A 16,834-nucleotide genomic window follows, 5' to 3' on the forward strand; every position below is an offset into this window, starting at 1 on the left:
ATAATATTGACACAAAATCAATTGATTGCCACATACGTTTCACCAACTTCGCCTTACTCATTTATGAATCTGAAAAATGATAGAAGTGTTGTTATAATAACAGTACCTACAGACAAACAATTACATAATAGCACCCACTGTTTACTTTGTTCAGCGTAACAGGAAAAAATGAATATAAAAGGTGGGGCAGCAATAAATTTGTGGATCGTTGCAACTGCAAAAACTGTTTTTGTTCATCTGATAAGTGAAATCTTTATATGTTAAGATAAGAAAAAACAAGTGTAAAATTATTGCATCAGAACAAAATATGGTTTTCACTATACGTAAATGTGTAGCTATTTGTTTTTCTACAGTCATGTCACGAGAAATTGATGACAGGATTTACATCATGTGTCATATTATTTTGAACATATGCTTATGTTGAGCTGTAAGTAGTTATTAACAGTAATTACATTGTCTAATCGCATTAATGTGACCACCTGTCAAAAGCCTGAACAACCGCCTTTTGAAGCACGGCTGCTGCGAGATGTGCAGGAAGAGAGTCGATAAGATTCTGCAAATTACAGCAAGTTATTAAAAGGTTCCTCACTACATAACAGTTTATCCTTTTGACCGGTTGTAACCTGATAGAGCTGCTACAAGAGCATACATTATTTAATCTTTGGTGCCTGCCCCAGAGAGCTCATAACCCCCGTTACCATCACATCTATTGGTCTCCCTCATACGTCTGGGACCATACATTTGGCTATACACAAGAAGGGGAACCAAAGTATCTTTGTTAAAAATCAGATGCCCCAAAAGTTTCAGACCACTGCCACACAGCTAAGGCACCTGGATTAGATGAAGCCACTTTATCTCTCAGACTGCCCGTTGTAACAATTTGTGTTGAATGTTACTTAAGTTTCTTCAGCCTTGTCCATTGATGAATGAATGGGAAATTTTCATGCTTCACAAAATTTATTCACATAATTGACATCCGAACTGCACACTTGTCTTGTAAACAAAACACGGACAGACTTCACTGATATCTTTGACTTCCAGAAGTAACTTCAAAAACTGACTCACAAAACAACTCAACTAACTCACTGCATCACTTTGTATGGAATTTTAACAATAACTGCCAAAATAAAGCATTATTTATTTTTTATAATTGTTATGTTACAATTAAATTTTACAAAACGTAAAGAAACTGATGTTACAGCTGAATAAGGTATAAAATACAATATTCAGTGACAATTTTTTATAGTAATATCTTTAGTTTTCCATAAGAAAATCATTCTGAACTTTAATTACAATAATGTCTCTTGTATTATTTTAGTTACGTAATTAATTACGGTTTGGATTTGGTTACCAACATGTAATGGTAGTACAGAGCTCATGCTTTATCCGATTAAATAGAATGCACAAATAAGGCCTTAAATTTTGAAAATTGGAAAACTGTGAGATGTAAACAATTGGAGAGTTAATTATAAATGTAATTACAAAGAACATTAATTACAGAGGAAGACATAAAAGTAAATAACAAATGAAAATACTTTGCTTGGTAATAACTTTTAAGCCGTTTCTCAAGATAGTGAGGTCTTCTGTTACTGGATTTTTAGATTACCATTTTTTTAATTAGAAGCATTGATTTTTTTGTGCTAACATCTCTGCAGTCTCTAGTTATTTATTGCTGAGGACTTATTACTTCAATTTCTTGATTAGTTACTTAATTTAGTATATGTACATAATTTTATCAGTGACAACAATACATCGATAATTACGACAACGCACGTCCTTCCAGAATATTCCACGCCCCTTCACAATGAATATCGAGTTTTTTTATCAAATAGGACAGAATGGTACATATAAAGACACACATACAAGGTCTTAGGAAGCACTGAATTGTCCAATAACTATCTGATTACTTAAAAAAAAAAAGGTGGTATTGGACATTAAGAGTCCTGGGGGGAGACTTTACCGGTCGGGTCGTCCCCCCCCCTCCCCCGTCCCTGCCACTCTTACAAGTATTACTTGTATCAATGTTTTCTTTTCTTAGCTGTCGTTGCAGTCACTGGTTCACATTGCACATCTTAGGGAATTGGCAGCTCACAATCATCGGTCCTTTTGTGCTGTCCATCTTGTGTCTGCAACCCCTCTTTTTCTGGCAGTCTCTACACTGCAGTAGCACGGTCCACTATTAGTTTCACAATTTTTTAATTTTCACTTCCATGTCGGGTTAGGATCTTGGATACAGTTCTCTAGGTAGGAACAGGGATGAACTCATTACTCAAGGTACTCGTGTAGGTTACAATTAAGGTCGCATCAGGTATGAATATATCAAAAGCATTCGCTTATTACCCTATACTATTATCATATTTACACACAAAATCACACACAATTAAGCATCTCTAAACTGTAAAGATTTAGCTATGTACAGATTAAAGTCAATGAACCAAAAATGAATTATATATGTATCCTTCCTTTTTTATTAATATTTCAGTATATTCCACTATACAGTATATTTGACCCCCCAGATCTCATTTAACTCTTTATCATATCAATCAATCAAACTCACAGGTTGCTCATCACACCATCTTGTAATAACAAACTTTTCACAAAATGTCTTTTTTTCACAGTGCAACTTGTCCATTAATAACACATGTACATCTTTACCATTGTCCATTTGTTCATCTCATTAACAAATTCGTAAAATCATGACCTTGCCTGTAATTCTCAAAGAAGCACCTACAAATCAAATACATGCTCTACAGAGTATAACTACAATAACTGGTCAATCATTATTGTAGAAAAGTTAAATTTAGTACACAGTTTACATTTTCAAATTATTCCTCAAATAATGTCACTCAATAGTCATATTACATACAGAAAACTCATACTACAGAGAATAGATAGTATTTTCAGTAAGAGATAACTTCATTACAGGTTTATAGATGAGTAAAAGATGTAGCGTCCGAAACCGAAAAGAAGAAAATAGAATGCTACATAGCTTGGAGACCTAGTGCTTGCCACTCACTTGACACAAAGATGTGTCCTCCTGAGGGCTTTTATATCATCATAATTTTTCTTGGTGTTTGACACTTACTCCATATGGTTTGATAAAAAAATGGTTTGTGAGATTTTAGATTAAGTCTGCATTCATAGTTTTTCTCCCTTTTCAGGTTTCTCACTAAACACATCTTTGTATTCCCACAACAAACTACCTAACTGATGAGTCTGTTCTTCATCTAGACTTCCAGCTTCTTTTAGTTTGGTGGCCACTAATTCAGCATACTTGTCTTCACTGCATTCTTCTTCGTTTTCTTCCTTGTTAACATAAATTTTTTCATTTACACTATTCTTGCCTGCACAATTTCTCTTACTTGTCTGAATTTTACTTAGAGCTACATCAGATGATTGCTTGATGTCATGTCCCTCTTTTACACACTGTCTACTTTTCCCAGAACTGATCTCACTGTAAGCCTGCTGATTGGTTCTACCTTCCCAGTTGGAATGCATCTAAATCACGCATCTAAATCGTATTGTCTGTCTACATGTTCCTTATCTGGTGATACCTTCCAATCTGGTTCTCATATTCTTCACAAATACTACTGACATCACCATCTTCACCATTAATTAAATCTTCTTTAACCTCCATACACACCACACTGTCTAATTCTTCCTCCCATTCACTATTGCTACTGTTGCTTTCACTATCAACATTGTCACACATGCTATCATCTCCAATACTAGGCACTTCTACAACATCTTTACAATGATCATCAGAATTGTTGACAAATACACCAGTATAAGTATCATCACTTAAGTGCTTAACGGTGATAGATTCTTCCTCCATTAATTTACTTAATCCAAACTCATCAAAATTACCATCAGAACCAACATTTTCTTCACCATCAGAACCAACATTTTCTTCGCAAACTTCTTTGCCGCATTGAATAGTTTCTTCGACATTCTTAAAAATGCTAATAATTCTATCTTCCGCACTATCATTCATACTTTTCCAGAATTTACTATCAGACTGTAATTTGCTAATCTGATGTGCTCTTCTTACATTAGTTCTCTCATTTCCACTCCAGTATCTTCGATTACTCTGTCTTCTGTATTATTTTCGATGTTTCTAGGTCAGTAATGTTTAACCTGATTTTGGTACTTATTTCTCACCTGAAACTGACAGGCTCCTTGTGAGGAGTCATTCAGTTTAAATTTGTCTGGTCTTGATTGGTGATTATCCAATTGTCTGTCATTATTCTCCCAAGGTCTCTCCCTGTTGTCATATCCTCTGTTTCCATTTCCATTTCTACGGTTGATCCATCTATATTCACTTTTATTGTAACCACTATTATTATTATTATTATTATTATTATTATTATTATTATTATTCTGATTTTCATTGTCACCCCTGCTCTGATGACAACCCCCCCCCCCTCACCCCCCCTGATGGTGGATTGCCAAATCTGCCATTACTAAACCTCTCATTTCTCTCAAAGGCTCTATCCAACTTATTTTCATACCTCAGGAACTGAACTACGGAGTCATCTGGTCCGTAAATCAACTCCCACTGTACTCTTTGGCAATCTCATTTTTAAGGCATCTATTTGTATTAGTTCGTCAAAAGGTTTGTTTAAGTGTACTAATTTCCTCAATTGGTTTTCACAAGAACACTTCAAGCTACCATCACCTTCCCCATACATTCGACCATTCAAAAACTCACTCTTAATCCTAGCTTGCTCAGATTTTGACCAAAACTTATTTAAGAACTTTCTTTCAAATTCATCATATGACATGGTACAATTAACATTCTGATTGGCCCATGAGATTGCTTCTCCATCCGAAAATCTGTTAACAAATTTAATTGTAACATTGTCATGTCATTACTCCTCCCTATGAACCATGGACCTTGCTGTTGGTGGGGAGGCTTGCGTGCCTCAACGATACAGATAGCCGTACCGTAGGTGCAACCACAATGGAGGGGTATCTGTTGAGAGGCCAGACAAACGTGTGGTTCCTGAAGAGGGGCAGCAGCCTTTTCAGTAGTTGCAGGGGCAACAGTCTGGATGATTGACTGATCTGGCCTTGTAACACTAACCAAAATGGCCTTGCTGTTCTGGTAGTGCGAACGGCTGAAAGCAAGGTGAAACTACAGCCATAATTTTTCCCAAGGGCATGCAGCTTTACTGTATGATTAAATGATGATGGCGTCCTCTTGGGTAAAATATTCCGAAGGTAAAATAGTCCCCCATTCGGATCTCTGGGCGGGGACTACTCAAGAGGATGTCGTTATCAGGAGAAAGAAAACTGGCGTTCTACGGATCGGAGCGTGGAATGTCAGATCCCTTAATCGGGCAGGTAGGTTAGAAAATTTAAAAAGGGAAATGGATAGGTTAAAGTTAGATATAGTGGGAATTAGTGAAGTTCGGTGGCAGGAGGAACAAGACTTTTGGTCAGGCGAATACAGGGCTATTAATACGAAATCAAATAGGGGAAATGCAGGTGTAGGTTAAATAATGAATAAAAAAATTTGAGTGCGGGTAAGCTACTACCAACAGCATAGTGAACGCATTATTGTGGCCAAGATAGACATGAAGCCCACTCCTACTACAGTAGTACAAGTTTATATGCCAACTAGCTCTGCAGATGACGAAGAAATTGATGAAATGTATGATAAGATAAAAGAAATTATTCAGGTACAGAAGGGAGACGAAAATTTAATAGTCATGGGTGACTGGAATTCGAGAGTAGGAAAAGGGAGAGAAGGAAACATAGTAAGTGAATATGGATTGGGGCTAAGAAATGAAAGAGGAAGCCGCCTGGTAGAATTTTGCGCAGAGCATAACTTAATCATAGCCAACACTTGGTTCAAGAATCATGAAAGAAGGTTGTATACGTGGAAGAGCCCTGGAGATACTAAAAGGTATCAGATAGATTATATAATGGTAAGACAGAGATTTAGGAACCAGGTTTTAAATGGAAGACATTTCCAGGGGCAGATGTGGACTCTGACCAAAATCTATTGGTTATGAACTGTAGATTAAAACTGAAGAAACTGCAAAAAGGCGGGAATTTAAGGAGATGGGACCTGGACAAACTGAAAGAACCAGACGTTGTAGAGAGTTTCAGGGACAGCATAAGGGAACAATTGACAGGACTGGAGGAGAGAAATACAGTAGAAGAAGAATGGGTAGCTTTGAGGGGTGAAATAGTGATGGCAGCAGAGGATCAAATAGGTAAAATGACGAGGGCTAGTAGAAACCCTTGGGTAACAGAAGAAATATTGAATTTAATTGATGACCTGCAGAGGATTAATGCATGGTGCGACAGCTGGCAGCTTTCCCTAAACGTAGATAAATGTAATATAATGCGCATACATAGGGGCAGAAATCCATTCCAGTACGATTATGCCATAGGTGGTAAATCATTGGAAGCGGTAACGACCGTAAAATACTTAGGAGTTACTATCCGGAGCGATCTGAAGTGGAATGATCACATAAAACAAATAGTGGGAAAAGCAGGCGCCAGGTTGAGATTCATAGGAAGAATTCTAAGAAAATGTGACTCATCGACGAAAGAAGTAGCTTACAAAACGCTTGTTCGTCCGATTCTTGAGTATTGCTCATCAGTATGGGACCCTTACCAGGTTGGATTAATAGAAGAGATAGACATGATCCAGCGAAAAGCAGCGCGATTCGTCATGGGGACATTTAGTCAGCGCGAGAGCGTTACGGAGATGCTGAACAAGCTCCAGTGGCGGACACTTCAAGAAAGGCGTTACGCAATACGGAGAGGTTTATTATTGAAATTACGAGAGAGCACATTCCGGGAAGAGATGGGCAACATATTACTACCGCCCACATATATCTCGCGTAATGATCACAACGAAAAGATCCGAGAAATTAGAGCAAATACGGAGACTTACAAGCAGTCGTTCTTTCCACGCACAATTCGTGAATGGAACAGGGAAGGGGGGATCAGATAGTGGTACAATAAGTACCCTCCGCCACACACCGTAAGGTGGCTCGCGGAGTATAGATGTAGATGTAGATGTAGATGAAAGGAGAAAATATAAAAATGCAGTAAATGAAGCAGGCAAGAAGGAATACAAACGTCTCAAAAATGAGATCGACAGGAAGTGCAAAATGGCTAAGCAGGGATGGCTAGAGGACAAATGTAAGGATGTAGAGGCTAATCTCACTAGGGGTAAGATAGATACTGCTTACAGGAAAATTAAAGAGACCTTTGGAGTAAGGAGAACCACTTGCATGAATATCAAGAGCTTTGATGGAAACCCAGTTCTAAGCAAAGAAGGGAAAGCAGTAAGGTGGAAGGAGTATATAGAGGGTCTATACAGGGGCGATGTACTTGAGGACAATATTATGGAAACGGAAGAGGATGTAGATGAAGATGAGATGGGAGATATGATACTGCTTGAAGAGTTTGACGGAGCGCTGAAGGACCTGAGTCGAAGCAAGGCCCCCGGAGTAGACAACATTCCATTAGAACTACTGACAGCCTTGGGAGAGCCAGTCCTGACAAAACTCTACCATCTGGTGAGCAAGATGTATGAGTCAGGCGAAATACCCTCAGACTTCAAGAAGAATATAATAATTCCAATCCCAAACAAAGCAGGTGTTGACAGATGTGAAAATTACCGAACTATCAGTTTAATAAGTCACAGCTGCAAAATACTAACGTGAATTCTTTACAGACGAATGGAAAAACTGATAGAAGATCAGTTTGGATTCCGTAGAAATGTTGGAACAAATGAGGCAATACTGACCCTACGACTTATCTTAGAAGAAAGATTAAGGAAAGGCAAACCTACGTTTCTAGCATTTGTAGACGTGGAGAAAGCTTTTGACAATGTTGATTGGAATACTCTCTTTCAAATTCTGAAGGTGGCAGGGGTAAGATACAAGGAGCGAAAGGCTATTTACAATTTATACAGAAGCAGATGGCAGTTATAAGAGTCGAGGGGTATGAAAGGGAAGCAGTGGTTGGGAAGGGAGTGAGACAGGGTTGTAGCCTATCCCCGATGTTATTCAATCTGTATATTGAGCAAGCAATAAAGGAAACAAAAGAAAAGTTCGGAGTAGGTATTAAAATCCATGGAGAAGAAATAAAAGCTTTGAGGTTCGCCGATGACATTGTAATTCTGTCAGAGACGGCAAAGGACTTGGAAGAGCAATTGAACGGAATGGACAGTGTCTTGATAGGAGGGTATCAGATGAACATCAACAAAAGCAAAACGAGGATAATGGAATGTAGTCAAATTAAATCGGGTGATGCTGAGGGAATTAGATTAGGAAATGAGACACTTAAAGTAGTAAAGGAGTTTTGCTATTTGGGGAGCAAACTAACTGATGATGGTCGAAGTAGAGAGGATATAAAATGTAGACTGGCAATGGGAAGGAAAGCGTTTCTGAAGAAGAAAAATTTGTTAACATCGAGTATAGATTTAAATGTCAGGAAGTCGTTTCTGAAAGTATTTGTATGGAGTGTAGCCATGTATGGAAGTGAAACGTGGACAATAAATAGTTTAGACAAGAAGAGAATAGAAGCTTTCGAAATGTGGTGCTAGAGAAGAATGCTGAAGATTAGATGGGTAGATCACGTAACTAATGAGGAGGTATTGAATAGAATTGGGGAGAATAGGAGCTTGTGGCACAACTTGACTAGAAGAAGGGATCGGTTGGTAGGACATGTTCTGAGACATCAAGGGATCACCAATTTAGTATTGGAGGGCTGCATGGAGGGTAAAAATCGTAGAGGGAGACCAAGAGATGAATATACTAAGCAGATTCAGAAGGATGTAGGCTGCAGTAGGTACTGGGACATGAAGAAGCTTGCACAGGATAGAGTAGCATTGAGAGCTGCATCAAACCAGTCTCAGGACTAAAGACCACAACAACAACATGTCATTACTAAAATTATCTTGACAATGCTGTAAAAAATCAAGAGGATGCAATTTACCATCTCCTGGAAAGCATTTTAAAGGTATGCCACCCTTACACAATTAATATTTCTAACAAAATTTCTTTGAGCTACACCCTCTTGTAGTTCTACAACTTTCCTACTTAAATCTAAAACATTATTTTTACACAAACCTATTTTTTCATCACACTTCAATTCTACATTACTTATTTGATTGGTAATGTCTGTAAATGTCAGCTCAGAGTTCCTTTGGTATGTTTCTACTTTTTATTTTAAGATTCTCCTAGTGTGGACAACCTCTACTTTAAGTTCAGAATTTTCTACTTCTACATGCTTATCTAGTGTTTCGAATCTCTCCTCTTTTTTTGACAGCTCTTGTGTGAAATTAGTTTCTAATATTTCTAACCTTCTTTCTACTGCTCCTACACCTGTATTGAGTCCACCTTACCCTGTGTCAACAGTAATTTTTAATGCTTCCAAACCAACCAGGATTTCCCTTATTTTACTAGTATCCTGCTTAATCTGTCCCATCTGTTCCTTCACTTCTTGCCTAATCTGTCTCATCTGTTCCTTCGCTTCTTGTCTAATCTGTCCAATCTGTCCCCTCTGTCCCATCTGTTCCTTCGCTTCTTTCATAGGATGCATTAATAACATTAACAAATCATCTCCACTTACTCTTCCCTGTGCAGTTGGGGTACTCGTGTTAACATTTTCACTGGAACCCTCTCCACAAAAGCTTCGATCTACATTTTGATTACTACTGATCGACAGTTCACCGATACTTGCTCCTAGGTCCGAAGTGTTTTCAATTGGTTCCTCACTCATTTTTTCCTTGTCATTATTGCCCATGGTAAATTTCAAAATATAAAAACTTCCCACACAAATGTTTGTCACTGTCACAAAACTATTTAATTAAAAAGATAAAGTGTTACTCATATGATGGTTGATGATGGTGCTGTCCGAGAATTTGGTCCTTTTTATCCACACCAACTCTTTCCATGTGGCAACATCCATTTGTTCTGTGCGTCCATAACACAAAATTTATGCTTGGCATTCATCTTACGTTCACCTGAAACAGTCACTTGTTCAACATATTTCCACATATCAAACATCGATCCTAGCTCAACTCCACCAAATGTAACAATTCATGTTGAATGTTACTTAACTGAAGTTTCTTCTGTCTGGTCCATTGATGAATGAATGGGAAATTTTCATGCTTCACAAAATTTATTCACATTAATTGACATTCGAACTGCACACTCGTCATGTAAACAAAACACGGACAGGTTTCACTGATATCTTTGACTTCCAAAAGTAACTTCAAAAACTGACTGACAAAACAATTACTCAACAGCTAACTCGCTGCATTGCTTTATGTAGAATTTTAACAATAACTTCCAAAATAAAGCATTATTAATTTCATACAATTTTGATGTTACTATTAAATTTTACAAAACATAAAGAAACTGATATTGCAGCTGAATAAGGTATAAAATACAATATCTTTTAAAGTAATATCTTTAGTTTTCCATAATAAAATCATTCTGAACTTTAATTACAATAATGTCTCTTGTATTATTTTAGTTATGTAATTAATTACAGTTTGGATTTGGTTACCAACATGTAATGGTAGTACAGAGCTCATGCTTTATCCAATTAAATAGAATGCACAAATAAGGCCTTAAATTTTGGAAATTGGAAAACTGTGAGATGTAAACAATTGGAGAGTTAATTATAAATGTAATTACAAAGAACATTAATTACAGAGGAAGACATAAAAATAAATAACAAATGAAAATACTTTGCTTGGGAATAACTTTTAAGCCGTTTCTCAAGATAGTGAGGTCTTCTGTTACTGGATTTTTAGATTACCATTTTTTTAATTAGAAGCATTGATTTTTTTGTGCTAACATCTCTGCAGTCTCTAGTTATTTATTGCTGAGGACTTATTACTTCAATTTCTTGATTAGTTACTTAATTTAGTATATGTACATAATTTTATCAGTGACAACAATTCATCGATAATTACGACAACACACGTCCTTCCAGAATATTCCACGCCCCTTCACAACGAATATCGAGTTTTTTTTATCAAATAGGACAGAATGGTACATATAAAGACACACATACAAGGTCTTAGGAAGCACTGAATTGTCTGAAAACTATCCGGATGCATGTAAAACAGGTGGTATTGGGCATTTCATATGAGTCCTGGGGGAGACTGTACCATTATACCGTCTAGCCATGAGTCACCATGGCTGCTGCCTGTTAGTGGTCCAACTGGCATTGATCATCCCCGTGCCGTTATCTCCTGGCTCACACCGATACAATATTTGCCTGCCCCAGCACGGCACTCCATACATTGTTTTCTGTATACAACGTGCTGTTATTGCACCAGATCTGTTTGGACTGTTCTCACTGACTGAAAACTTTTTTCTCACACTCTGCGTGGGACTTGATCTTTCACTTTTCTCAAATGTTGTTGAAGTAAAAACTGTGAACATTATATTTGTAACACTTCCATTCAAGTATGAAATTCAGACTTCAGTGGTTTTTGATCTTAGTCATAGCACTGCTTTCCTTTAATGTGTCATTTGCTATGAATAGTGTTCATGTAACTGCAGGGGTACTAAAACTACTAAGTGATGTGAAATGTAACAAACATGTAAAACCAGAAGTAAGGAAAAAAGTGCAAAACTTATATTCAAGGGGGTGTTGTGGGAGTATACAGTGCATCCTTAAAGAAAAATTCTTTCATGATGCCAGTGTGATGTATTTTAAAGTGCTGCTCAAGTATGTGGAGCCTCTATCAAGCTGCTATGACAGCAGTAATTTAAAGATTTCTGATTTATATTTGTGGGACTGTAAGAAGCTGTGGTATAGTGCTATGAAAGTGTATCTGAGATGTTCAACGAAATTGAATGGGAATTGTTAGAAGAGGCATGACGTTCTTACTAAACCTTGTTGAAAATATTTGAGTAACTGATATTTGAGATAAACTGTGAAAAATTGTGCTGTGTCCACTGCATATATGACATGGAGACTGTGGCAGTAACAAAAGAAAGTTTGACATGTTTGGAGTCTTATAGGCAGGAAACTTTCTCTTCTCCCATTTGTAGACAGAATTGCACAGTGTGTGATTAAAATTAGCATGAACTGGTAGACAGAATTGCACAGTGTGTGATTAAAATTAGCATGAACTGTCAGGACCAACATCATTAGTCAATATAGTACTACAAATCGTCGTGTTTAATTTATTTACTTACAAGCAACAGAAATTCTGACGATGAGGGATTCAGCAGAATTGCCCTCCAGTGACATAGTTGTTGCTTTTTGAGATATCTGATGTCTTATTGTTGGAGGTGCTTTTGAATTCATTTAGTGTGCAACCTGTGTCGACTTATAAGTTCACACAAAGGGAAGCTATTATTTCATGTACTGTATTTTGTTGTAAACAAATGTTGCAGCCCTGTTTATCTATTGTCTGCAGCTCCTGTGCGAACTGAGAAGACCACTCTGAAATTGGAGGACATAATTAGACAAAGAATTAAAGACCGTGCTTGGGATGATGTAGTGAGGAAGCAGAAACCAGTAGAATCTCCTCATGAATATAGAAAGAGACTCATCCTGGATCAGGAAAAGAGCAAACTGAGTCTTGCTGAGGTGTATGAGCAGGTGTGTGTAGTTGTAGGCCTATTTCCTGAGTATCAGATAAATTAGTGAGTAGTTTGTGGTTTATCTTTTAGACTGTATCACTTGAACTTGAAAAATTATATATTGTACATATTCACCTATGTTCAATGTTGTATTTTTTCTTATTAATTCTAGGCATATGCTGGACTCCCATTAGAATATTAACAACATATGAGTTTACATTGATATTAGGATAGTCCTCTAGATATGTTCACTATTTACAGAAAGATACATAATTTTACTGTCAGCACTGCTGAGGTGTTCACTGCAGCGTATCCTGTATGTAGCAGGGGCATGTGAGATTGACATGTGAAAATATTGAAGCTCTGGCCACAAAAGACATATTCTGAATAATATTTTCAGTGCCAGTGCTAACAAGAGTCCTTTTTTGTCAATTCTACAGGCTACCAACTATATTTTGCCATTGACTTTTGGTTTATACCACTTGACTCTGTAGGCAGTCCCCTCTTTTGCTTCTTTCTCCATTAACAGACTTCATATACATGAAAAGTTACAGTGTTTCAGAGTTGTTCTTGCCAAGATGAATTGCTTAGAACTTCATCTTACTAGTTACAATAATACCATAAGTTACAATAATACCATATTATGAATGTATTACAATGAGCAAGTTAATTGGTTGAAAAACTTATTTCCCCTCTGAAAAATTTATCTGTGTCAAAACTGTATCGTTCTAAAGCCGTTCTAACATTTATGCTGCATTTTCAATCTACTTTAAGGTTGTTGAATGCAATAGGAAGAAATATAGTGCACTGTTTTCTGTTATTAAACCATTTACCTGCATAATTACTGAACATATGTGGTAGTCGAGAAGGGAATGAGTTAGGGTTTCCCAAAGGTACTCAATTTCTACACTGAGAAAATAGCAAGGGAAAGCAAGGAGAAATATACAGGTTGAATTAAAGTTTAGGAAGGAAAAATAGAAACATTAAGGTTTGTCAATAACATTGTAATTTGTCAGTGACAGCAAACGACTTGGGAAGATGACTTGAGTGGAAGGAATAATGTCTTGAAAAAAGAATATAAGATGAACATCAACAAAATTAAATCAAGTAGTAGTGAGAGAATTATATTAGGAACACTAAAAGTGGGTGATGAGTTTTGAGATTTGAGCAGCAAAATAATCAGTAATGGCCAAAATAGAGAGGGTGTAAAATGCAGACTGGCAATAGCAAGAAAAGTTTTTTACTAAAACTATTTGCCTGGAATTTAAATGTATATGGAAGTGAATCATGGATGGCAACTGCACAGGCAAGTAGAGAAAAGGAACTTCGAAATGTGGTGCCACTTGAGAAAGCTGAAGAATAGGTGAATAGATCAGCTGACTGATGAGGAGTTGTGGATGAAAGAAATTTATGGCACAATTTGATTAAAAGAAGGAATAGACTGATAGGGCACATGCTGAGGTTCACATCCTGAGGATAAAATGTGTAGAGGGAGAAGGAGACTTGACTACAGTAAGCATGTTCAAGTGGATGTAGGTTACAGTAGTTTTGCAGAAATGAAGAGACTTGCACCGTACACACTAGCTGAGAGAACTGCATCAAACCAGCCTTCAGACTGAGGACCTTAACAACAAGAGCAGAAATAATACATAGTCAGTACAGAGAGAAAGTTACATATTGTCCCACACTGAGATCATATTGTAACAAGAATGGCACATTGTCAGAAGAGATTACATGGTTTCACTTTCCTGCTGATGACACAGTTCTGTTGTGATATGAATGATAAGTGCATCACATGTGCAAGTGACATAGTGCAGCAACTTGAAACACTCCAAAGTTGAAGTATGGTTCTTGTGGGTAAAATGCCTAAATTACATTCAGATTCACCACGAAATTCTGGTAATGCAGTTTCGTGTCCAGTCATAGAGAAATGGTGTCAATAATTTGACCAAGGCCACACAAACATGGATAATGCTGATCGTTAAGTCCAGATCTTGCAACATGAAATATCCATCTGTTTGCCAAACTGAAAGGACATCTGGGGGAGGGGGGGGGGGGGGGAGATTTTTTCTGTAATGAGACCATTCATGTAGCAGTTCTCAAATGTTTCTTTGATGAAGGAGCAGATTTCTATCACTGAGAAATTGAGCAGTTCATAGAATTTCTGACTCCTTGTTTATAGACTTTGACTATGAAAAACTGTCATGTCTCTGTGTCACTTGGAAGTGTAATGTAGCATCCAATAAAAATTACTTGGCATGCCTTAATAATGTGTAACTTACTTTTTGAAGTTCCCTCATAGCATAAGGAAACAGTATTTATTCTTTTAATCAGTTTCTGCAACTAAGTCTTTCATTTTATATTCATTTGTTGAAGCATATTACCTTATTAAGTTTATGATTTGTGTGCCACAGAGAGTAATCAAGCTGAGCTGCTACTATTGAGGAAACAAAAAGTCATTATTATCCACAAGATGACGTGCAAAGAAAAATCAGTTCATTTAATTTAATATTCAGTTTACTTTAGATATGTGTGTTCATTTTCAATCCAATTTTCTGTGCAGGAGTACCTAAAGCAGAAAGAAAAAACATCTAACGATGCAGCACCTGGGCAGGAGAAGCCAGAAGAAGAGCCTGCAGAACATCGTGAAATCCGCACCCTCATGGCAAATTTATTTTCCAAGCTTGATGCATTATCAAACTTTCATTACACTCCTAAAATGGTGAGGGTTTGTTGTTGCATGTTAACAGTTTGTTTTGTACACGAATTCTGCTATGCAACATTACTGCTTACTGTTTTTGTGAGTGTGTGTCAATCAAATGATTGTACCACTTTTCATGTGAAGTGCCTCCATGATGTATTTCACAGTGTGTATTATTTCATATGTCCCTGAAATTGTAGCTATGCATTGCCTTTCCTAAATCTTCTTCTAATTTCTCTGTTTTGTCGGGTAGGTCTCATGGTGAACATTTAACTGCTTCTCAATTCTGCAGGAATATTTCTGTCAGTATGTTGAACCCTTAATTTCTTTCTGTTCTTTGGAAACATCAGCAAAGACATTAGTCTTCACTACTTATGGCATTACATTCAATACAGTGGTGTAGGGTGTTAAGTACTCTTCCTCCAAAGGAAAAATTTTGCCATTGCTCCACTTTTTATCTCTTTGGAATGAAATGTTGCATGTTTCCGTTGAAGTGAGTATAGTAAGTGAGGCATCTGTTCTATTTCATCTCCAGTTCTTACTGCTGTGTGAGCCTGTATATTGGTATAGTACAAAAGGTGACTTGTTTTTCTGAATGCTACAAAGTTCTAGTGGCATTTGTCAGGATACAAAGGGTCATAGGTATATAAAGCAAGAGAGTGACAGCATAAAGTGGGCTGTGATCTATAAAGTATTAGAGGCTACAGTACACTGCGTGTTGATTCACTTCAAGCTGACTGATGGAGCCATTGTGAGAACATAAATTTAATTTTAGGGTTGCATTTTTTTTCAAGCTCTGTTGTCATACTTATTGTTTTTACTTGCACAAGTCCATAAAAGGACATAGCACCACTGGGTGGTTTCAAATGTGTTCAAAGGCTTTCTAGTATGCTAGTGAGGTATCTCCTCATTTGGAATGTACCATTGAGAGGTTTCCGGTAGGCAAAATTGTAGTAACATAATCTTGTATATTTAATTTGGTATGTTATTCGGGAACTGTTCTGAAATTTTGAAGTGATCAGCTGGTTCATAAGACTATGAACATTTATGTTTTCAGAATGGAAGCATACTTAATACTCTCATAGTGGAAGATTGTTAGAGGATGTTCTGTTTCCTTTAGTGTTTCGACTAGTATTGACATTAACATTTCCTTGTGGACCAAATTCCTACAAGAAAATAGGGAAATATGGAAAAAATATGGTTTCTCTACAAAGGGTACAAAAACCACAGCAACTGCCAATAAATTGATGTTTCCTTGTATCTATGAAAGAAAGGGTTCTGCCGTGGACAGAGGACAAAGGCACTTCCATTTCACGTACTGCTAGTTAGTACTAATATTCTTCTCACTATGATATCTAATTAGCTTTTCTTTTCCAACTATCCCCTTCAGTTAACAAGAAGAATATGTTATCTGCAAAGCCGTAACTTTTAAAATATGAGCACATTGGTCTCTTGGTAAGGAATACTACTGGAAGTTATGTGCCACTTGCGCTAAGAGATCCGAATAAAATGACCAGATTTGTTCATATTTATACTTCGTATTCATTTA

General features: G+C 37.0%; 1 protein-coding gene across 1 annotated transcript in view; it reads left to right on the forward strand.

The window, feature by feature from the left end:
• LOC126484211 (U3 small nucleolar ribonucleoprotein protein MPP10) overlaps positions 1–16,834 on the forward strand; it is a 90,273-nt gene that overhangs the window by 38,409 nt on the left and 35,030 nt on the right. The window contains exons 6-7 of the mRNA XM_050107623.1: positions 12,419–12,603; positions 15,148–15,306. Of these exons, the coding sequence (XP_049963580.1) occupies positions 12,419–12,603; positions 15,148–15,306 (344 nt within the window). The remainder of the gene's footprint in view (positions 1–12,418; positions 12,604–15,147; positions 15,307–16,834) is intronic.

The sequence above is a fragment of the Schistocerca serialis genome, chromosome 6 (assembly GCF_023864345.2).
Source record: "Schistocerca serialis cubense isolate TAMUIC-IGC-003099 chromosome 6, iqSchSeri2.2, whole genome shotgun sequence".
Lineage (NCBI taxonomy): Eukaryota > Metazoa > Arthropoda > Insecta > Orthoptera > Acrididae > Schistocerca > Schistocerca serialis.